The following is a 23,149-nucleotide window of genomic DNA, read 5'->3' as shown; positions in this document are numbered from 1 at the left end:
GCTCCCTGCTTGTGGAGTGTGCGGGAATTCGCTTTGGAGCCCAACGGGCAGCCTGTTTCTTGGTGGTGACCCGAGAGCTGCGGGTGTTTGTACTCTGTGACCAGCGAGGCTTCAGGTCCCTTCCTTCAAAGCCACAAAGACCTCCCATGAGTAGGGTGAACCTTGGAGTTGATGGTCCAAGTCCAGAGACCTTAAGAGTGAAAGAGAGGTTATTAAGAATTCAGCCAGAACAACAGGTGTGTCCCAGGAGTGTCCCAGGCAAGCCGGGACACGAGAGGCAGAGCGGGTCTGGTGCAGGAGTGGACAGTCCGCTCCCTCCCCCTGCTCCCAGCGTCTCTGTGGGCAGAGGGTCTACTGCTCCTAGGCCTTTACTGTGCTCCTTTGATAGGGGCCTCCCTACATCCCGCAGTGAGCTCCTGTCTCTGGATCACTCGGACTGATGGAGAATTGGCTTTAGTTGAGCTGGACTCTGTCTGGGTAACACCACACCCCAAGGCCTGACCTCCAGGTCAGGGAGTGCCCCTTGCAGTTGTGGGTCAGCATCCCCTAGCACAGAACAATCTTAGGTTGCCACATAGTCTTCTTGATTGTATTTTTGGAAATTCCCATATTGGACATTTTGGTTGTTTCCAGTTTTTTTTTTTTTTTTTTTTACTATCCTAGATAAGGTTGCAGTGATTAGTTTGGTGTGGTACAGATTCCTCCCTCTGGGCAAAGGAGGGAAATGATTTGCTAGGACAGATTTCCAGGAGACTAAATGGGTCAGGAGGGAGGGGTGTGTATGTTGTTTTGACCTGGCTGACATATTTATAGTCAAAATTACTTTTCTAGAAGGGCTGCCCCAACTCATATGAAGTAGACCGACTTATCTCCTGGGTGTCTATGTGTATTTTTCCACATTTTCACTGGCCAAGGACAAGGATTGTTTAATCAGGGATTCCACTAGAACACCATGAATGCTACTCCCTGCGGGGCTTCAGCTCCTGATCTTACTTGGGCACGTGGGAGGCTGGGACCACCAGCAGGGATTTCTGAGGAAGGGGTGTTCACGGGGCACATATGACTATTACCTGCTCATGGGGTAGTGTCAAGGCCAGGTAGCTGGTAATGTGTGTACAGCTCTGCATCCTCCCCTAGAAGATAGCTGGCATGGCCCAGTCTACTGATTGGTCTTGTGTGTGGGCATGCCCAGTTCCCATCTTGGTTCCCATCTTCCCACCTTCTTCTTTCTCTCTCTCTCTTTTTTTTTCCCCCAAAATACTTTTAAAACTATTACCTCTGGGGCACCTGGTGGCTCAGTTGGTTAAGTGTCTGCCTTTGACTGAGGTCATGATCCCAGGGTCCTGGGATGGAGCCTCACGTGTTGGGCTCCCTGCTCAGCAAGGAGTCTGCTTCTCCTCCCTCTATCCGTCTCCCTGCTTGTGATCTCTTGCCCTATGTCAAATAAATAATATCTTAAAAAAAATCCCCTCTTTTGGGGTGTAATTTGATAGAATAATACCCATTTTTGGGATTTTGGGGTTTATAGTTTTCATTAGTTTTAGGACTACTTTGACCATTATTTCTTCAAATATAACCCTCTTGCCCTTTTTCTTCTCAGATTCCTGTTGTCTCATAGGTCACTGAGGCTCTGTTTAATTCCTCCCACACCCTAACCTTTAGTTCAAATAGTGTCTATTGCTTTGTCTTCAGGTTGACTCATTTTTTCTTCTGCAGTGTCTAATTGCTGTTAAACCCATCTAGTGAATTCTTCATTTCCAGTGTTGTACTTTCTAAAGTCCATTTCTTTAACAGAACTTTCTGTTCTCTGTTTCTTTCCTCATGTTTGTATTTCCCTTTAAATCCCCCAGGGTATGTGCAGTATCTGTTTTCATGTCTTAGCTAATTACACCTTCTCTGTCCTGTTTGTATCCTTTTCTAGTTACTGAATATTTCTCCTTGTTTATTTCCCTCCTTGATCATGTTTATTTCCCTCCTTGATTATCTAGTAATTTTTTTTTTTTTTTGTATCTTAAGTAGGCTCTATGCCCAACGTGGGACTTGAACTCACAGTCCTGAGATCAAGAGTCCCACTCTCTTCAGAGACTGAGCCAGCCAGGTGCCCCTGTCTAGTGACTTTTGATTAGATACTAGATGTAGTTTTTTCACTAAAGCATTCCTCCTGTTTTGGTCAGCTCACGGTGCCATCCCAAAATACCATCGACTTGTTGACTTAAAGGACAGAGGTTTAATCTCTCACATTTCTGGAGGCTAGAAGTCTGGGCTCGGGGTGCTGGCATGCTTGGGCTCTGGTGAAGCTCTCTCCCTGGCTTGCAGATGGATGCCTTCTTGCTGTGTCCTAACATGGCAGAGAGAGCTCTGGTCTCTCTCCCTCTTTTTTTTTTTTTTTTTAAAGATTTATTCATTTATTTGTTCATGAGAGACACTGAGAGAGGTAGAGACACAGAAAGATGGAGAAGCAGGCTCCCTGCAGGGAGCCCAATGTGGGACTCAGTCCCCTGACCTGGGATCACGACCAGAGCCTAAGGTAGATGCTCAACCACTGAGCTACCCAGGTGTCCCAGTCCCTCTTCCTCTTAATAAGGATACAAATATTGGAGGCTCCTCTCTCATGACCTCATCTAACCCTATTACCTCCCAGAAGCCCACTTCCAAACACCATGTTGAGAGATTTAGGGCATCAACATACGGATTTTGAGGAACACAACATCTCGTCTGTAACACTCCCTTAATAGTCTTCTGACTCTGGCTTTTTTTTTTTTTTTTTTTGTTAACTATTGTGTATGCGATTCATTCATGATGTTGTATGTAGTGGATCATTGATTCTCACTGCTGTAAAATACCGCATTGTGGAAATGTATTATTTGGAATTTTTACAGTTTTAGACTATTTATTACTACCTGTTTAGGTACTATAAAGACAATTTAGGTTGGAGACTTGAATTATAGGGGTGCCCCGGGGTTCGTGTGCCAAGCTGAAGGAAATCCTGTCTTTTGTCTCGAGGTCCAGATGGTTGCAGTGTGATAGTTCAGCACAGGACTTGGCTGACTGTGGCCTGCAGGCCTGGTGCTCTGCCGGTTTATGTACCTACAACTTTATTGGAACACAGCCTTGCCTGTTTACTTATTACCTATGGCTGCTTTCCTGCTATAAAAATGGTATTGAGTGGTCGACACAGAGATCATCCAGCACAAAGCTGAAAATATTTACTATTTGGCCCTTTACAGAAATACCAGCTTCTGGCCTAGTATTTTGGTCTTCTCTGCACTGTCCTCACTGAACTGTGCCAGCAGTGGTAGAGACTGGGGTGAAGGTGGGGCCGAGGCTGGGTTGGGGCTTCTTCTCTCCATGGCCTGGAGAGCTGCCTATAACCTCCCTTGGATGACTCTGCCTTTCCTCCTTCCTTCCTTTGGGAGGTCTCGGCACAGTTATTCCTGGGCGGGGCTTGGTGGGGGTGGGTTCTCTGTTATCTGGAAATGCAGAGACATCTGTGGAAACTGCCCCCAGAGTCCTCTGGGTAGTCCTTACCCCTCCTCACTGGGGCCCCTAGCATGTTTGTTGGTTGTGTTGGAAAGGGCACACATGCTGCTTATTTTCAGAACCACCCTTCCGGCAGGAGGAAAAGCTGGTGTGTGATAGCTGTGTGACCCTGTGCAAGGCACCATCCTGCCCTGGGCCCTGGTTCCCTCTGTAATGAGGAAGCTGGGCTGCAGTGTCCCTTCTGGCTTCCAGACCTTCCAGACTCCCACTGAGAAGTGGCTTAGTTTAGACTCTTTGAATGTGGGACTATATGAAAGTGGTATTCCCTGCACTGTACGGGGTTCAGAGTGGCTACAGTCTTGAGAGACGAGGCTTCCTAACCCCGAAAGGTATATCTTGAGACTCACTCTCAGCCCAGGCTGTGCCCACTGGTGTCCTTTCTGGTCAATAATTTGAATTGTTGGCATTTCAAGTGGCCACAGGCATCTTTGGTGTTTTTTGAACTAACCGGGTCTAGAGTCCAGATTTCCTATCCCAGAGAGTGCCAGGACCATGGGATTTCCACCTGCCATGATTTAGATGGCAGAGCTTAGGCAGTGGGAAGTGTATAGACCTTTGTAGGTTATTGGCCTCCCAGCTGCTCAGTTTTGCAGATTGGCAAACTGAGCTCCAAGAGAGGGATGTTTTGCTCAAAGCCACAGGGTGAATTAGAAACAGAGCTGACATTGTGTTCTAGCTGCTTCCACTTTGTCCTATTTTCCTTCTATCATTCTTTCTTACCTTGCTCAAAAACCCTTTCAGAGGCTCTGTTTCCCTAAACTCTATTTCACTGTTGTCTCTGAGATCTAATGAAACAGATGCCCCTGGAAAGGAGGACTTTGTCTTAGGACGAACACTGGAGCTCAGAGTTATTGGGGGTGGGTGACGCGAAGAGTCTTCAGGCCAGCAAATATTGGTGGCATCTGGAAGGCCCCTCGATGTCTCTGCTCTGTGCCCCTCCCGTGTAGGAGGTCAGAGCTCCCTTGGACTGACTTCATGCCCTGAGGTAAGCAAGTCACTTGTGATACTTCCTTCAATCCTTACAGCTCTCCTATGACCCAGGAAAGGCCATTTTGCAGAGGAAATCACAGCCACATAGGAGTTCCTGGACTTAGTACCAAGTCCAGTCACCAGGAAGTTGCAGAGTAGAGACTGGAACCAGGACCAGCTGACTTGTGCTGTTTGTTCAGCACTGCTCTGGCCTTGAGTTTTGGCTTACTCTTGGGTTTCCTTCTGGCTTTTTTTTTGTTTGTTTGTTTTTTTGTTTTTTTAAGATTGATTGACTGATTCATGAGACACACAGAGAGAGGCAGAGACACAGGCAGAGGGAGAAGCAGGCTCCTTACAGGGAGCCCAATGTAGGACTCGATCCCCAGACCGGGGTCACGTCCTGAGCCGAAGGCAGACGCTCAACTGCTGAGCCAGGGGACCCAGGCATCCCTCCTGTTTTTTACTCTGGGACTCCCATAAGCCACTCTGTGAATGTCAACCTCTGACAGCCAGGGGGCTTGCAAGAACCAGAGGCCAATGGGGCAGACCCTGAGAGGGTCGCATTGCCACTGCTGGTTTGCCTTGAGCTCACTGCAGAAAGGCCTCTGAGGCCTGCAAGAATTGCCGAAGTACCTTTATAGACGCCGAAATGCAATCATACAAGAGGCCCAGGCCACTAAATCGTGGGTGATGGGGGCTGCTTTTGAGCTGCAGGTGTTGGACCCCTCCTCCCGTCCAGCAGGGACTGGCCAGGTATCTACACTTCCATTGTTGTTCTTTGACCCTATTTGGGTGAAGTGTCACAGGCTTGCTCACATGGTGAGTGGATTCCCTGCAGCTTCCAGCCCAGGATGCCAGAAGAGTATCCTCACTTCCACAGGGGGCCTTTGCCTAGGGTGGAGAGGTCAGTAATCTTGACAGTGACACTCAGAGGCCCTGCTTCCTGGCCACAGAATGATCTCACCACCTGAGGATATGGGTCCTTTGGCTTCAGAGTTGCACAGCCCAAAAGCCCCTTCTGCAGAACTCCCATGCCGTGGGGTCCCTGGGCCTGCTTTTTGTGCAGGAGGTCTCAGGCTGCCCTGTGGATGTTGGGATAATGTACTTTCAGGACGGTCAGAGACACCCAGGGTTGTTTTTATTTTTTATTTTTTTAAGATTATATTTATTTATTTATTTATTTGTTAGAGCACAAGCAGGGGGAGCAGCAGGCAGAGGGAGAGCAGAAGCAGGCACCCTGCTGAGCTCCCCTCAGGAGCCTGATGAGGGGCTTGATCCTAGGACCCTGGGATCATGACTTGAGCCAAAGGCAGACGCTTAACTGACTAAGCCACTCCGGTGCCCCTCAGGTTTGGTTTTCACTCTGTCTGGCTGTGTGACTTTGGGCAAATAACCAAATGCTTCTATATCTGAGCTTTTCTGTTTGAAAAAGAGGGTAATAGTAGCAGTGTGATGGGGTGTGAAAGGGGTCTTTTAAGTGTATGAAGTGTTTAATGCACTGCTCAGCACCCAGGAAAGAGCAGTACCGCTCGCCGTTGTAACCACCTGATGGTCCAAGGCCGGCCTCCCTTTGCGCTTAGTGGGAGTTAGGCCCCATCCTTTGGGAGGGGATTTAATCAGGTCATGAAAGAGAGACAAAGAAGGTTAGTCTGAGGCTGGAAAGCACCCAGCTGAACTGTCGCTCCCAGATGGTTGGTAGCCAGGGACAATAGCCCAGCCCTGGACCATCTGCCCCAGAGAGATCAGGGAAGAGGCCCCATTGGAAGCTGGGTGAAGCCTGGCAAGGGTCCTGGCCTGGCTCATGCACGGGGCTGTTCGGTGAGCTCCCAGACACACCACTTCCCCTGTCTGGTCCTCCCTCAGGCTCCTCATTTCTGAAATTGGTCCCCAAAGATCCTGAACCCACGATGTGCCATGTGATCCCCCCACCCTGCTGGTTCCTGTCATTCTGGTGCAAGTTAACGTTAGCTCTTCCTTTAAATCAGAATGGAAAAAAACCATGAGCCCCTTTCTTAGTCCCCAATCATTGCAAGAGAAGGAAATTGGTGCTGCAGCAAGGGAGCTGGCCGTGACTCAGCCAGGGGTCTCTGAGGAGCAGGAGTCTCTCCCCACCCTCCATGGTAGGCAGGCTGTCATAGAACTCGGTTAGGCAGGGGCTGCAGTGCTGCTGGGGACACTGGATGAGGCATAGGGCACGACAACCTCCAGGACAGCTTCCTGTCCTGCTCCTGATGCCTCTGTAGAGGGCCTGGCTGTGCATCGGGGCCAGGTGGAGCTTTCACTTGGCCCCGTTTGCTCTGAATGCGTTTGGAGGGAATGAGACTCGGGAGCACGTCTGGGAGAGAGCTGGGAGCACGGGCAGAGGCCGCCCCGGTCTTGGAGCCCTGGTGACTCACGCCCTTGCACCTAGCCCGTGCTGACTACAGCCACGCCCTTGTGCAGGCTCGTGGGATGCAGCCCTGAGCAAAACAGTACGCATGTAGGTAGACATATGGCTCGTGTGGTCTAGGGTACGTGCCACGAAGGAAACCAAGCAGGAAGGAGGTCAGGAGGGAAGGACGGAGAGCTGTCCTAGGATGGTAAAGGGAAGAGCCTCTGAAGAGGTGAAACGAAGGCGGCTTGAAGCGCAAGCCCGCAAGGGACATGGTGGAAGTACATTCTAGGCTGATGGAAGAGTGTCCAGGCCTTGAGGCACGGATGAGTTTGGTGAGTTCCAGAAACAGAAGCAATGCCAGGCGGGCCTGGAGAGTAGCCGTGTGTGGGCCAAAGCCTGGCCGCGTAGGCCCTGTGGGCCCTCAAGGAGTTTGAATTTGATGCTAAGCGTGAAAGGAAGTAACTCGGTGAGTTTTGAGCAGGGGGGTTACCTGAGCTGTTTCTAAAGGATGGCTCCAATTGCTTGGGGAGCCGGGAGGAGGCCCCTGCAGGGTGGACCATGAACAGGTGCGAGCAGAGGGTAGGGAGGAAACTGGCATTACTTGTTCTGAAGGTAGAACCAACAGAGGGCAGGGAGATTGGGGGTCAGAGGGAAAGAGAGGCATCAAGCATGACATGCAGGTTTTCTGATCGAAACTGAGTTGAGGTGGCTGTGGTGCCATTTAATGAGAAGGGGGAGGGTTGGCGGAGCTGGTTGGGGCAGGGGGAGAGCAAGGCTCCGTTTGGGCACATGGCAGGACTGAAATGTCAGCTGTCCGCCGTGCACAAGTCAGGTGAGCCTCAGGTGCTCGGTTTGGGAGGTGGATCCGTGGGTGAGCTGTGTAGAGGTCTCAAGCCATGTGAATTACGGCCTCCTCTACAGAACCCGGCGGCGGGGGCGGGGGGGGTGTCCCTGATGGAGGCTGAGCCAGCAGGAGAGCCGCAAGAGGGACCAGTGCTTCGTGTCGGCAAAGCTGAGCGTCTCCGGAGAGGAGGGGATGGCCGGCTGTGTGTCTGGTCAGGTCAAATCAACTGGGAAAAAAGACCTGACCTCCAGGGCTGGCAGGAGGCTAAGTCACCGGGGACCTCAGGTGGTGGGGGCAAGGCTGCGGGCTGGGTGGTCAGTGCTTGGCCACCCTCAGGCTTGCCTGCGTCAGACACTTGGGACAGGAAAGGAGGTCACGGGTCCCACCCCAAACAGTGGGCACGTCAGCATTTTCTGAAGTTGGTGTGTGATTCCGAAGAGGTGGCCATCTGCTGGGGCTTTCTTGAAGGGGCCTTGCCTGCCCACCCCAGGCCCCACCCGGGGCCAGGAGCGAACAAAGGAGGCAGGGATGTCTTGAAGGGTGAGGGTGTGCCTTGGAGAGGTGAGTCCTAGACCAGCCTAGCCCTGCTGTTTGTCGGGAGGTCCTGGTGAACGGCAGGCAGGTGCCAGCGGCCTATAAAGTACTTAAGCAGAAAATCGGGCAGCTTAATTTTCAGAGACCAGGTGTTTTGTTTTATATGGAAAAACCTCTGGTTTAGGAGCCTGTGGGGTGTATGCAGTGGGGGGCGGGGAACCCTTTCCGTTGTGGTGCACGTGAGGCAGCACCTGGTCCCAGTGGGGTCGGGCGGGGGGGGCGCCTTTTCTGGGGTGGATGCGTCCTTAGGCACAGGCCTGTTTTAATTCAGTAACTAGTAACCCAGGACCATGGAGCACAGGTGTGCCCCACGCGGCGTGTAGGTGCCACGGGCTCTGCGTCCCCCGCAGTGGTGCCCAGTGCTCTGGAGAGAGGCTCACCTGGCCCGGGGAGCCTGTGAATGCACCTGTGGAGCTGTCACGGTGTCCCAGATCCTGCACCGAGGTGAGCCGAGGGGCTTTCGGATCGCAGAAGAAACAGGGCAGCAGGGCCTGATGTCTGCGACTCTGTGGCCTCCAGGCTCTGCTCTGGCTTCTTCCTCTCTGCTCTCTGGGGCAGGGGGCCACTGCGGGTGAAGGAGTTTGTCCAGGGGTTCAGGGAAGGTAGGTGTGGGTTATGCACAAAGCATGGCCATCCCTCGGCTCTGGGGTAAAGTTCCCGTCACCTGCAGGGACTGGGGACTGCCTTGCTCCTGTTCTGCCTGCAGGGACATCTGTCGGGAGCGACCCTTGACTAGTGGTGTGGATGCTCCTCTAAGAAGCGCGTTCATCTAAGAAGCGCGTTCATCGTGCTCATTTTGAATCTAACCTCTCTCTCTCTCTCTCCCTTCCTCCCTCCTTCCCCACTTGTCTCCCCCCCACTGCCCGCTCCTCCCCTGCTTAGTTGGCTGGAGTTGTCTTCCTTGGAGTTGGACTGTGGGCATGGAGTGAAAAGGTAGGTGTCCGTGTTACCAGGATGGTAAGCATCAGGGAGCCTGGACCAGGTTTGTTCAGCTTTAATTGTTGCTTCATCCAGACTCCTCCCCAGTGAGCCCTCCGGCACAGGGTAGCGGCTTGCCCTGGGCCTGGCTCTGCGTCCCTGTGGTGGGGTCACTGCTGGGGGCCACGGCTGGGCTGGTTGGGTTTTTGAGGTCCGCGAGTGTGGGGAGCCCGCTGTGCTGTTCCTAGAAGCCTCAGGTGGCCTGGGGGCTTGTGTGCAGCTGCGTCTCGGGCGGGCCTGGGGCCACCTCTGCTCCTGTCTGTGCCTCTGGGAGCCAGCAGGTCCCTGACCACAGTTGTGTTGATTCCTGTGTTCTTGTCCTTCTGAGGGCAGGGGCAGGGCCCCTGTTACATGCCCCGTGGGTGCTCTGAGGGGTAGGGCCAGGTCCCTACACACCTGGGAACCTCCCGGCCCAGCCTGTGCAGGAGAGGTGAGGTGGGCAGACCAGGCTCTTCCTGTCCAGAAGGACAAGGGCAGGTGTGAGGAGCATGAGGCCAGGCAGGAGGTGCTGGGAATTACAGCATCCTCTTGGGCCTCAGGCACGGAACCTTCCTTTGCTTCCAGGAGGAGGCGGGAGCACTAAAAGATCTACAGGTTTTCTTGCCATGGCCTTAGGAGGTGAATAAGGCCTGCCTTAGGGTTGGGGCATCTTCAAGGTAGCCTGTGAACCCCTAAAGGTCAGGGGCTGAAGTGCAATGTCGCTTTGTCCTGCTGACACGTCCCTCAACCCTGTCCCTGCAAACCGTGACTCATAGCGCCACCGTGTGGCCATCTCCTGAGCAGCAGCAGCTCCTCCAGCTGAGCCCCGAGCCGAGACCTGGGTGCCCCCCCGGGTGCCCCTGGGTGCCTGGGCGGGTGCCTCCTCTCTCTTCCCTCCTTTGAACCCTACAGTACTGCTCTGTCCCTTTTGGTTCTCACCAGCCACACGAGACTGTATGTATTTAAATTAGTTAAAATGAAACCAGTTAAGGTTCTGTTCTTCAGTTCCATTCAGGTGCTCACTAGCACAGGTACCAGTGGCTACCATTTAGGACAGTGCGGGTGTAGAACACCTCCCATCATCACAAAGGGTCCTGTGGACGGCGCGGCCTTCGCCTGCCTTTGGTGGGCTTTTTCCACAAGAGTGTGCGCAGGATGGTGGGGTTCTCCAAGTGGCCTAAGCCGCCACATAGCCAGAGGCCGGGGTGAGGCTCTGGCCCCTAAGGTGCCTTGACCAGAGGCCTCAGGGGTCCCCAGGACCCCTTCCACTCCAGGCCTGGCATAGGCACCCTGATGTCTGCGACTCTGTGGCCTCTTGGCTTTGCTGGGCAGTCTACAAAAAAAGCTTGGGGTGTGCCTGGGGAGGGACTCACAGCCAAGGCGCAGCCCAGGATTGGTGCCTGTGAGGGCCCTGGAAGCCGAGGCGGGCAAGGATCTGCAGGCAGAGGGGCCCCGAGGGGGCAGGGGGGCAGGGAGGCAGGGGCTGTGTTCTGTGCTCCGGCCTGGCTTTGAATGAGAGGACCGAGCCTCAGAGGACAGGTCCCTGTCCTTATTTTATCTCTGGACACAACCTAGCCCCCCCTCCCCACAAGGCACCCTTGACTCCCTGAGGCTGACGCTGTCTCTGCCTCTTTCAGGGGGTGCTTTCTGATCTCACCAAAGTGACCCGGCTGCATGGGATCGACCCTGTGGTGCTGGTCCTGATGGTGGGCGTGGTGATGTTCACGCTGGGGTTCGCTGGCTGTGTGGGGGCCCTGCGAGAGAACATTTGCCTGCTCAAGTTTGTGAGTAGCCCCAGATCCAGGGGTGGGGGGGGACAGGGAGGTAGGGGTGAGGGCTTTGCTGGGCAGGCTTGTGAAAGCTTACGTGGTGGTGGGGGGTAGCTCTTGTGGGCCCCCCAGGCCCTGGCAGTGTGGGGAGGATGCAGCCCTTGGTACCTTGCTTCCCACCGAATGGTAGGCTATGGGGAAGCTGCGGGCCGAGCTGGCTCCCCGGCCCTGGAGGAGCCGGGCCCCCTGGTGTTCAGCTCCTGGAGGGAAGGGGTGGCTGGGCAGCCAACTCCTTGCCCCCTCCCCTGCGTCCTGTTTCCCTCAGAGGTTCCAGAAGTTCAAAACGAATTGTTTGTTTGCTACTCAACCTTTGCCCTTCTTGGCTAAGATCAAAAGATGTTGCCAGTAAAGTTAGGAAATCGGTTCCCTCCTCCAGGGTGTGTAAATCTGTTGGGATGTGTGGTGCAGAATCCTTAATTTCCTGCCAGAACCACCAATTACTAAGAGTTTGGTTTTATATTTAGATACAGATTCACATTGAAATGCATTCAGTTAAAATTAAATAGCACCTGGTGGGGAAAACACATAATCGTGTTTTGCAATATATTTGTGGAATTTATTAGATCAAGCCTTCTCTTCCCTGGGCTTAATTTAAAGAGCAAACACGTGGGGTTTTTTTTTTCCTCATTTTTTTTTTTCCTCCTCTTAAAAATATATTTAGTGCCTTCCTTCTCTGTGAGCAGTGATTGTGGTTTGGAGGGCCCTGTGTGTACGCCCGTCTGTGTGTATGTGCGGGTGCTTTCTGTGTCCTTGACCTTCGGCTACTGTGGCATGGCTGCTTACAGCGCAGGGTGACCGGTGATGGCAATGGTCGGGGGAACTCAGGCACTGCTGGCCAGATGTCTGCCAGGTGGGGGGTGCGGGTGCGGTGGGCCCTTGCAGAAGAGCAGCACTGTTGTGCCCAGGGGCGCTGTGCTTCTGGAGAGGTCTTGCTACACACAGGGTGGGTAGTGGTAAAGAGCCCTGCCGGGGAACTCACGTGTCCCTCGTGAGCTGTGTATACTCAAGCAATCTACCTGCCTGGGTGACCCTCAGTTTCCTTTTCCTTAACATGTGGGCGACGCATTAGATTTCTAGCAGCTTGGATGGTTGTGTGTGTGAGGAAAGTGGTCAGAGCCTGTGTCTGGGGCACGGCCCTAAAGGAGCCAATAGCCTGGTGCAGGGTAGGTTAACCATCCCTTCCTGGGATGAGGCTTCCTTGTGGGGGAGGAGGGCTACATCACAGGAGAGGGATGAGGCAGTGGCCTGGAGCTTTCTCATCCTTTCCCTCCTCTCTTACCAGCGCTGTCGTGATGTGGGTGGGGATGCATGTGTCCACTTAGAGCTGGGGCAGGGTTGCCGGCCAGGACCCAGGGATTCCTGGGGGCCCCAGTGCTGGTCTCCTGGATGTGGAGCCCACTCGCCTTGTGGCAGGCATCGATCCTGGGTCCTGTGAGGTTTCCTCCGGCTGGAGGCTGCAGGTGTCATAACTCTCCATCGGGTTCTTGTCCTCGTGCAGTTCTGCGGCACCATCGTGCTCATCTTCTTCTTGGAGCTGGCCGTGGCCGTGCTGGCCTTCCTATTCCAGGACTGGGTGAGGGACCGGTTCCGGGAGTTCTTCGAGAGCAACATCAGATCCTACCGGGACGACATTGACCTACAGAACCTCATCGACTCCCTTCAGAAAGCGGTAGGCACCCCTGCGCGGGGCACCCTGGTAGAGCGTGGGGGTCCCCGGCAGTGCCTGCTGCTCTGGGCACAGGTGCCCGGCTAGTGGGAGGTGCGCCTCCGGGCTCTGGTCGGTTTAGCTTTGGCTGCTGGTGCCTGCGCACTGGCACAGGTGTGTTCGAAGCGTGTCTGCCCCCATCTGCAGGGGGCAGGCATCTAGCCGCCCTGGTGCCCTCCCCCAGGGGCCCAGGCCCCTCCACCCTGGCCAGGCGGCTGCAGGCCCCCAGGCGCTGTGCGTACCCAGGGACGGGTGATCCCCTCCCCCCCCAGGGAGTGACTCACCGTCTGAGGCTATTCCTGTCCGCTTCCTCCCGGGACCTTTTCCCCTTCCTGTTGGAGAGGGCAGACCTGCCTGGAGGAAGCTTCCCCAGATGGCGAGGAATGTGACCTCCCTGGAATATGTCCCCAGGGGCCTGGCTCAGCCGTCCCAGGCCTTGGCCTTTACTGCAGCTGGCCTCGGTCCCTGCGTGCGGCCGCACCTGGAGGCCTGGACCGCAGCTGTCCCCGCCCCGGGGCACTGCTCCCCGCGCGTCTGATCCTCCGTGCGCTGCCGGAAAACCTCGTTTCCTCGGGGACTTCACATGGAACACTTTGGTTCTGAGAAGAAAATAATCAAGAAAGCATTAAAAATAACTGTGGTCCACTTTCATGTTCCCTGAAACTTGTTTACCCTTCTGTCGTGTATCCCGGCATCTGGCAAAACCACGTCGGGACCAGGGACCTTTCCCACGTTGGAATAGTGACCTGCGTTCATCTGCGAAAGCCCCAGCCCCACCATTTACGACCTCCCTCCCCAACATCCCTCCCGAGCCTCCCCATGCGGGTCCCCATTGGCACATGGCTTCTGGCCTGGCCTGGCCTTGGGGAGAGCCTTGGGGATGTGGGGGCGTGGCTGTGCTGTGGGGGCATGGCCTGACTGGGTAGAGCCCTGCTGTGGGGCGTGGCCTGACTGGGTAGAGCCCTGCTGTGGGGCGTGGCCTGCAGTGGGTGGAGCCCTGCTGTGGGGGCGTGGCCTGACTGGGTAGAGCCCTGCTGTGGGGCGTGGCCTGTAGTGGGTAGAGCCCTGCTGCGGGGGCGTGGCCTACAGTGGGTGGAGCCCTGCGTGGGGCGTGGCCTGCAGTGGGTAGAGCCCTGCTGTGGGGTGTGGCCTGCAGTGGGTGGAGCCCTGCTGTGGGGTGTGGCCTGCAGTGGGTGGAGCCCTGCTGTGGGGGCGTGGCCTGCAGTGGGTAGAGCCTTGCTGTGAGGGTATGACCTGTGGTGACTAGAGCCCTGCTGTGGGGCGTGGCCTGCAGTGGGTAGAGCCCTGCTGCGGGGGCGTGGCCTGCAGTGGGTGGAGCCCTGCGTGGGGGCGTGGCCTACAGTGGGTGGAGCCCTGCGTGGGGGCATGGCCTGACTGGGTAGAGCCCTGCTGTGGGGTGTGGCCTGCAGTGGGTGGAGCCCGGCTGTGGGGGCGTGGCCCGCAGTAGGTGGAGCCCTGCTGTGGGGGCGTGGCCTGCAGTGGGTAGAGCCCTGCTGCGGGGATGTGGCCTACAGTGGGTGGAGCCCTGCATGGGGCGTGGCCTGACTGGGTAGAGCCCTGCTGTGGGGGCGTAGCCTGCAGTGGGTGGAGCCCTGCTGTGGGGGCGTGGCCTACAGTGGGTGGAGCCCTGCGTGGGGGCGTGGCCTGCAGTGGGTGGAGCCCTGTGGGCGTGGCCTGCAGTGGGATGTGCCAGTTCGGTGGGGTTGCTTGTGCATGGGCTAGCCCGAGCTGCGTGATGTGCCCATGCAGTGGGATGAACCCCTGCCACGTGGGCCTCATTGTTAGTGTTCTCCAGTGTCGTCCTTTCCTCTTGAAAAGAAATTCTCCAGGGGTATTCAGTAAATTGTGGAGACTCCTCATACTGAAATATTCGGTAATCATTAAAGCATCTGGAACCCTGGCAGGGTAGAGGGCCGGGGGAGACAACATTTTATCTTAGAAATAAAAGAAGACAATCAGAAATCTTGGTTGTGTATTTGTTGTGATCACGGCCACAGCCGTGTCAGCAGTAAGGACACGTGTAAAAATGGGAGTCCACTCCTGGTCGGGGATGCCGTTGACCTCACACTGCTGTTTTCAGTGTGTTTGGATTCACAGTTATTTTGGACGAATGGCATTTCTCTTTGTAACTATACCAGATGATGGGGGTAGTGGGAAGGGGAGGGCAGGGACCCCGGGTTAGGGGGGCAGAGTAATGATTATGTTACTGTTCATCCCAGTCGCAGTTCTGTCCTTGGCGTCTAGCAGCTGTGTTTTGTAAAGGAACACATTAAGGGAACTAAGGTCAAGTTGGAAAGTTCTCTGGGAGGAAGACACTCACTGCCCACTGTCCTACGAGAGAACTGCATCAGAGGTCCTGTGTGGCCTCAGACGGGAGTGAGGAGTCCGCTCTGGGCTGAGGGGAGCGGAGGAAGGGGACGCTCCGGGGAGGAGGCTCTGGACCAGAGTGCTGTGTCCTGGCAGAGCCAGTGCTGCATGCTGGATCCAGGAGGGGTCATGGCTGAGGCTTCCTGGTTTCCTTCTTTAAAGGCTACCTAGGTGACCACACCCCGCATCTCCGTGCATGCGGGAGGTCAGTGGGGGGCCTTGATTTGTCTGTGTGGTATGTGGGGCAGCGCTTAAACCTCGAATCCTTGATCCCCTGTGGGCGGTCACAGCCCTGGCTCTGAGCCAGAGTCCCTTGACAGCTCTTGGCTTTTGTGAACAGAACCAGTGCTGTGGAGCCTACGGCCCTGAAGACTGGGACCTCAACGTCTACTTCAACTGCAGTGGTGCTAGCTACAGCCGCGAGAAGTGTGGGGTGCCCTTCTCCTGCTGCGTGCCGGACCCTGCGGTGAGTCGCCTGCCTGGGGCTCACCAAGCAGTTCCTGGCTCTCTGAGTGCTCTGGGCTGCTTCTCTGCTCTGCTCTGCTCTCTCTCCACCTACCACTGTTGGGCTCCCGCACCTCCAAAATCCTATATGTATAAACCCCAGGCACATTTTTGCATGGCCTGCCCTGGCTCTAGTGTTCTGGGTGAAGCAGGGGAAGACCAGTAGGGTCCCTCCCTTGAGGGACTCTGCCTCAGGGCGCCTGAACGCAATGCTCTAAGTGTGGTGAGCCCTGGGACCCCTCTTCACTGTTCACTGGAGGAAATGGCCAGTGCACAGAAGCCCCCACTGGGGAGGTGGGGGTACTCTCCATCTGGGGTCGGGGGGAGAAGTGTCTCCTTTCTTCTTCACCTGTTCTCATTCCCAGTCCATGGCCCAGGTCCCTGGGTTCCAGAAACAGGGCTCTTAGGATGACTTGCGAAGGAGCACTGAATGTTTGGCAGAACTGAGTCCTGTTTACAGCTCTTGTGCTCAGCTGTGCCTGGTACTGGGCCCCGGGGCTCCGGGCAGGCAGGGTGTAGCCGCTGTCACACAGCTGACTCCCCAGCCCAGGAGAGGCTCGGGTTTGCTGTGGCTGCACAGCAGGCGCCCCGGGTCCCCACTGTGACCTTGAAGTATTAAGCCAGTAGAACTTACATCTCCCAGCACAGGCAAGGGCAGACTATGACCCATGCGCTGAACCCGGCCTGCTCTCTGTTTTTGTATGATCCGTGAGCCAAAAATAGTTTCAGCCATTTTTAAGTGGTTGACAATCAATGAAAAGAAGGATAATATTATGTGACAGGTGGAAATTTTATGAAATTTAAATTTCAGCATCCATAAACAAAGTTCTACTGAAATACGGCCACACGCGTTCGTTTATGTATTGTCTGTGTCTCCTTTTGTGCTACGAGAGCAGAGGTGAATGGTCGCTACATACACAGGCCTCCCTCACACACACAGTGGGCCACTTCATCCTAGTCTGAAAGGTTAGTTGGCATTGGGATTAAAGGATATGAGCTTTAGTGGAATTTGAACAGGTGTTTGCTGATGTTCAGATGGAACTTTTCTAGAGCCTTCTGCCTGACTTCTTAAGAGAATGAGAACAAAGATGACCGTTTTTTCCTGCTTTTCTTACAGCAAAAAGTTGTGAACACACAGTGTGGCTATGATGTCAGGACCCAGGTGAGTGCATATGACTTGGAGCTCGTCAGGTTTATTCCCTGTGGTCCAACTTCCTGATTTAGCACAAGTGCAAATTGGAGTGGGTGAGACTAGGGGAGGTGCCATCTAAGCTGGGAGTGAGCTGAGTAGGATCCGCTGGCAGTAAGACTCCGGGGAACAGTGATGGGGTGATTCCCAGCCCCGTGAACCGCAGTCACAAAATCTAGCAGTTGCTGCATTAGTGGAAAGAGGTCAGATGAGAGTTTGGGGAACAAAGGCTACATTTTTAATGGCTCCTTGGGGGGATCCCAGGAGGTGTCTGTTCTATAGCAGTTCAGGATGAAGCTGCAGGAGCACATGGCTTGGTTTAGCCACCATATGGAGGTGGGGTGACAATAAGGAAGGAGATGGATCTTATGGTAGGAGAAAGGCTCAGTCCCCCAGGACTTTCTTCAGGCTACAAGGGGCGTGGAGTGGAGTGAAGTGAGTACCCCCCACCCCACACACTGCTCAGTGGCCTTTAGTGGTATGAGTGACTGCTGTTCTGAACAAGGGGACTTGGGGCATCTCCAGGTGCCCCTCCTGTTGGCCATAGACCCCAGGATGTGTGCCTCCGGTTTGGGAGACCTGAAGCCCTTCTGTAGGGACCTCTCTCCGTTGCACAGGGGCGGGCCTGTACCAACCTCGGCCTTTCATTGTCGCTTGCATTAGATTCTAGGGCTGTCATAACCCAAGTCCTGCAGACTGTGGCTGAAACAACGAAAACGCTCCTCTGAACTTGAGGTTCGAAGTTCATCAGGGTGTTGGGAGGGTTGGTCCGAGGCCTCTCTCCTTGGCTTGTAGGTGACTGCCTTCTCCTGTGTGTGTCCCCACATGGTTCTCCCTCTGTGTCTTGTGGGGTCCTGATCTCTTTCTTTAAGGACCCCAGTCATATTGGATTAGTACCCACCCTAATAACCTCATTTTAATTTGTTTGCCTCTTCTTTTCCATATATTTGTCGTTCTCTGATGGAGTTAGTTTGCTTAGCATCCATCCGTATTGTTGCAAAGGGCAAGATTTCATTCTTTTTTATGGCAGAGTACTATTCCACTGTACAAATGTACCAAATTTCTTTTTTCTTTTTTTGCCTTATTATCTAGGATTAGAATTTGGTGTAGAGCCAGGATAATGGTTAGGGTTAGGGACGTTTTGAGTGTGTGTGTGCCTATTGTCTGGCGGTTCAGAGACCTCTCCGGAGGGAGAACTTGAGAGTTAGGGTTCTGGTTAGGGTTAGGGTTTGGGTATGTGCCTGGTATCCTACAGTTCAGAGATATTTGTAGAGGGGTGTTTTAGGGTTAGGGTTAAGGGTTGTATTACTTCTTTTAAACCCTGTCTCCAAGTGCAATCAGGTTCTAATGAATTGGGGGTTAGGACTGCGACATCTGAATTTTAGGGGGACCCAGTTCAGCCCCTAACCCCATTAAAATGGATTACTGTCCCATCAGTGTTGCCGTGGGTGAGGCTGTATGTGGGCAGGTGGGGGTGTGGTGGGCCCTGTGTGCTGGAGGCACCTCCCCTGTACCTACTGAGCCTCCGCTAGGGGGCAGGATCAGAAGGATCAAAAGTCCTGTTGGCTGAGGACTGTTCCTGCTGGCTCTGGAGCCCAGCTCAGCTGGGCGGGGGCCACACTCTGGGAAGCCACTCTTCCCTCCTTCCCCAGCCAGCTGCTCTGACTCAGAAGATGCTGAAGGCCCTTCTAGTTTTTCTTTTTAAAGGGGTATCTTCCTTCTCGGAGCCCCCAGGCCCCTCCCTGTCCTTCAGATGTGGGCTCACGGCGTGTGCCAAACCAGTCCCCCTTTCCGTCTGGGGAGGGCCTCACAGAAGTGGGTAAAGACCACCGGCGGGGAGCCTTCGGGCAAGGTATGAGAGGCGGGTGGACACCGAGGCAGGTGGGTGGCAGGTGTCCTGGAGAGGTCGTCTGTCCTTGGCACCTGCCTTCCCACACCCTGGCTCCCACCGAGCTTCCCCCTGCTAGCCTCAGGAGCCCTCTGGGGAGTCCGGGTGGGGACATCCTGCGTGTCTTGGGCTCAGGTCGCTGTGATGTTTCCCTGCAGCTGAAGAGCAAGTGGGACGAGTCCATCTTCACAAAAGGCTGCATCCAGGCGTTGGAGGGCTGGCTACCGCGCAATATCTATATCGTGGCGGGCGTCTTCATTGCCATCTCCCTGCTACAGGTTCGTCCCCCCTGCCCTTCGTGGCTTTCTTTGTCCTTGGGGTTCACACCTGTGTGTTTGAACCAGATTTCACACGTGGGAGGACTGGTGGCCAAACAGTGGGTTGGCTGGCTGGTGGCTGCCAGGAGAACTGGGGGGGGGTGGGGGGGGAGGCAAGAATTCGGTACGTCAGAGAAACCAGGAGGTGTCTGGGGTCCGGGGTGCTCGGGGCTTCGGAGGAGAAGCTGGCAGCGCCCAGGCAGCCTCTGGGACAGCTGCCGCCACCGCATGGAAAGTGCATCGTTTAGCTGTTCTGTTGCCGTGTAAAGGGGGCCTGGTGTGGCCGCGGGGCCGCCAGCCATCCCCGCACCCCTTCCTCCTTGGCCCCTCAGGTGTGTGTTGAGTGATCTCAGACGGAGGCTTAGACACAGAAGCATCTTGAAAAGGAAAGAACTAATTTACTTGCCAAATGGGCAATCAGACTTCAGAAGGGCTGGCTCATCAAATATAAACCGCAACTGGAATTTAAAGGGGAAGTAAAAAAAGCCAATTTCCTAAGGTTTCTGAGTTCATGTTAGTCTGTTCCTGGTAGAGAAACCGTCTTCCCATGTGATGATTCTGGTCGCCGAGGTCAGACGGCAGCACAGCTAAAATCAGGGAGGACCTGGTTTTTATGGTGGAAACCAGGTTTACAGGAAACATCAAGATTTATTATTTTATATCAAAACCAGTCAGGTGACCCTGCTATTTTTTCAGGTACACGGTATTGACGTGCCTGGTCCAGTCGGAGGACGGGCTTCTGTGCTGCCTGCCGTTTGCCCCAAACTTCTAGGCCCCACGGATATAGCAAAACAGGCCGCAGGACTTGCTGTTTCCTGGTGGGTGGGTGTTGTCTTGGTGTAGACCCAGTCATCCTCTCTGTGCCGGGTCCTCAGTCTCTGCAGCGCGGGCCTGGGGCTGCTATGCAGCGCGGGGTGCCCTGCACACCTCGGGCTCTGCGCCTGCCCTCTCCTGCGGGCCCCACCACTGACAGGCTCTGCTGGCTTTGGTTTCAGATATTTGGCATCTTCCTGGCGAAGACCTTGATCTCGGACATTGAGGCGGTGAAGGCAGGCCATCACTTCTGAGGAAGAGAGGTGAGCAAGCAGAGTTGAGCCATGCTGTGGAGGCCAGAGCCCATCGCTGTTGTCAACTGGACATCCAGAGGGTGAGAAGTGGATGCACCGAGCCAGAGCCAGCACTTGTCTTCGGCATCAGCGTGACATGACCTCTCTGTTTCTGTTTGCTGCTGCTGAAGACTGAGGAGCCCCCTCTTACCTGCACAGACTTGTGATGGGGACCACTACTCCCCCACTCGGGGTCTACCCAGAGACAGAGAACATGTCTTTAAGTGAGGGTGGCAACCCTGGGGACAGAGGCTCCCCTGGCTGTGAAAAGGGCCTGACTTGGTTCTCCCGGAGACTAAGCGTGTCTGCAGGGCACCCAGGCCTCCCCACTCGTGTCATCGGGTCATCGGTGCTGGCCCAGAGGGCAGCCACATCTGCTGTGAGCGGGACATGGGGGGGTGGCCCAGCAGACATGGACAAGGCTCGTCACAGCAGCAGCTGGGCGCTGCCTGGAGTCGGGCAGGGGAAGGGGCACAAGTGGACCATGGCACTGGGGCCTATGGTGTCTGCACAAGTCGGGGGGTGTTTGCAGGATCCTCAGCCATTTTCAAGTGAGCCTGAGCCATGTGTGGACTGGTGCCACGGAGTGCCTCCTCTGCTGCCCCTCCCAGGGCAGGAACTGCCTCCATTCCACAGCATTATGCCCCGATGGCCCGGGGGTGGGGAGCACGGGCAGGGTTCTCCTTTGAGAGTCGGCGCTCCCTTTCTTAAAGCGTGTAAATAGTTTATTTATAGGGATAAGAATGTTCTCACACCATTTCTTCATTTCCTCTGGCCTCCTCTGCAAGCAGCCTTACACGGGGTCTGGGACTGAAGCCATCCCTTTCAGTTCCCTCGAGTGTCTCAAGAACCAACCCCATCAACTTCTCCTTTTTGTCCCTAACAACCCGGGTGCCCATACACGCTCCCCCTTCCCCTGTGCACCCTGGCTCACATGCACCCACTCCCCTCCCTAGCTTGGCCTCACTGTCTTCTGGTCTTGGTGCTACTGAAACCGTCACCCGGAACTTGAATCCTGACACACACCCCTTCTCCCCCATCCCCCGGCAAGGCCAGGGAGCCCCAGCCAGAGGCGGCCAGCCCAGAACCTTCGACCAGGGCTCCCGTCGAGGCCATGTGCTAAGGGCCGCTGGCCGGCCTGGCATTTGCCTCTCCCTGGAGAGTGAAACCACAGCCCCGCCCGTGTGTGGAGCCGCAGGCCCCAGCCTGCAGCCGTGTAGGAGCTCGGGATAGTGTTGATTTTTTTTTTTTTTTTTGCTAACTTTTGTGAAGGCCTCCCTCCACTGTCCCCAATGAGGATACCTGCCGTGACCATGTCCACCCCTCCTGGCAGGGCTATCCTGGGGCTTGCTCTTGGAAATGAAGTCTCTCTTATGTACTGAATGCCCCCCCCCCGCCCCCGACCTCCCCGCTAGGGATAGCTGGGATGTTTGTGCGTCTTTGGCTGGGCTACTTTCTAATGCTTTTCTGGATCTCGTACCAGTTCTGTCCTCATCGTTCAGGGATTGAGTGCTACCTTCACTTACTTGTTGACGTGTACATGCTAGTGTGGTGTATACTGGTGGGTGTTTGTTGATGATGTTATGAGTTTTTGTTTTTTTACAATTTTCTCTGTAGACTAGAGGAAGAAGAATGCTTGTGTTTTCAGGAAGTGAGATGCTTTTCTTTGACTGCCAAACTCTTTTATGGAATATATCTTTATATTAATGCTGTCGTCTTGGTGGTTTTTGTCTCGAGTGCCATCAGGATGGCATTAGGCATCACAGTGGGAAACCCAGCTGCCAAGGGAACCAGGGGATTGGGTGTCGCTAGACATGACAGGACGGTGGATGGCAAAGGCAATCCGTGGTTGGCACAGTCTGAAATAACTGTCATCAAGTGATTGTCTTTTATTTTATTTTATTTATTTTATTTTTTTTAAGTGATTGTCTTTTAGATTCTGTGTGCCACTTTCAATTTTTCTTTGAATGGAGGTTACGACTGGAACAAGTGGGTTTGTGGGTTATGCCCAGCTAGGAGCACGAGGCAAACGTTGACTCTGTAGGCCAGAGGAAAAGCATTAGGCTACTTCTGTTCAGCCCCGGGCAGTCCGATCCAGCCAAGAGAGCTTGGGGACACTGGGTGGGAATCTGGGCCTGCTGCTCACGAGTGTGGCCTGGACCTACTGTCCCGTATGTGAAGGGTTAGTGGCCTTGCCCACCTTGCCATGTACCTCTGACCCATCCTGCCCCGGGGAGATGGTGGCACAGACCGTCGCTGCTGGTACATGGACTCCTGAGAGCTCAGCTTCCCGGACAGCTCCTGCTGGCCCACCTGTCGAGGTCGACCTGGTGGTGGCTGGACCCCTTGTGAGTCTTGGCAGCTCACAGCCCAGCTCAAGGTGAGGACTCCCTAAACTGTGGTAACTTGTCCTATGACTTTTTCAGAAGTTCAGTTTGTTTTTCAATTAGTTGACAAAGCTGGCCATTTCAGCATCCCCTGTGACTCGGAGTGGTTGGCTGAGAGGAGAGGGGAGGCCCAGCGGAAGGGGTGCAGGTGGGGCCTGCTCCAGCAGACCATTCCCCGCTCAGGCCCCGCTCCCTGCCCTCCCAGACCCCAGGGAGGCCAGCGCGACCACGTCCCCTGCTCGCCCCCACGTACTACGTACTCCCCGTAACCTTCCTGGCTCTTCCCTTACCCTCCTCCCCGTGCCCCTCCTGCACGCCCTCTTCTCAGGACTCGGCAGCATCGTTTTTTCTCTCCCTCTCATACCATCACTTGTTTCCCCATCCCCTAAAGCTTGCCCTGGCCCCCTTGCCTGCCCTCCTTTCCTTTCATGGGGAGGCTCATTGTCTGGGCTCTCTTACCCTATCTGCTCGTCCAGGCCCCCAGCGCTGTTGGCATCTGCAGCACCCAGTACTCTCTCTGGACCATCCTTTGCTTCTGTGGCCCAGGCTCACCAGGTC

At 54.9% G+C, this 23,149-nt stretch overlaps 1 protein-coding gene across 3 annotated transcripts in view; it reads left to right on the top strand.

Annotated features, from left to right (window-relative positions):
• TSPAN14 (tetraspanin 14) overlaps positions 1-21,911 on the top strand; it is a 56,277-nt gene extending 34,366 nt beyond the window's left edge. For all 3 annotated transcript variants that reach the window (XM_041748193.1, XM_041748195.1, XM_041748194.1), the window contains 7 exons: positions 9,204-9,254; positions 10,916-11,062; positions 12,606-12,776; positions 15,541-15,666; positions 16,822-16,866; positions 18,940-19,059; positions 20,094-21,911. In XM_041748193.1, the coding sequence (XP_041604127.1) occupies positions 9,204-9,254; positions 10,916-11,062; positions 12,606-12,776; positions 15,541-15,666; positions 16,822-16,866; positions 18,940-19,059; positions 20,094-20,165 (732 nt within the window). In that variant the 3' untranslated portion in view covers positions 20,166-21,911. The remainder of the gene's footprint in view (positions 1-9,203; positions 9,255-10,915; positions 11,063-12,605; positions 12,777-15,540; positions 15,667-16,821; positions 16,867-18,939; positions 19,060-20,093) is intronic.
• The last annotated feature ends 1,238 nt before the right edge of the window (positions 21,912-23,149 follow it).

The sequence above is a fragment of the Vulpes lagopus genome, chromosome 3 (assembly GCF_018345385.1).
Source record: "Vulpes lagopus strain Blue_001 chromosome 3, ASM1834538v1, whole genome shotgun sequence".
In the NCBI taxonomy this organism is placed as follows: domain Eukaryota; kingdom Metazoa; phylum Chordata; class Mammalia; order Carnivora; family Canidae; genus Vulpes; species Vulpes lagopus.
This window is presented reverse-complemented; position numbering and strand designations above follow the sequence as displayed.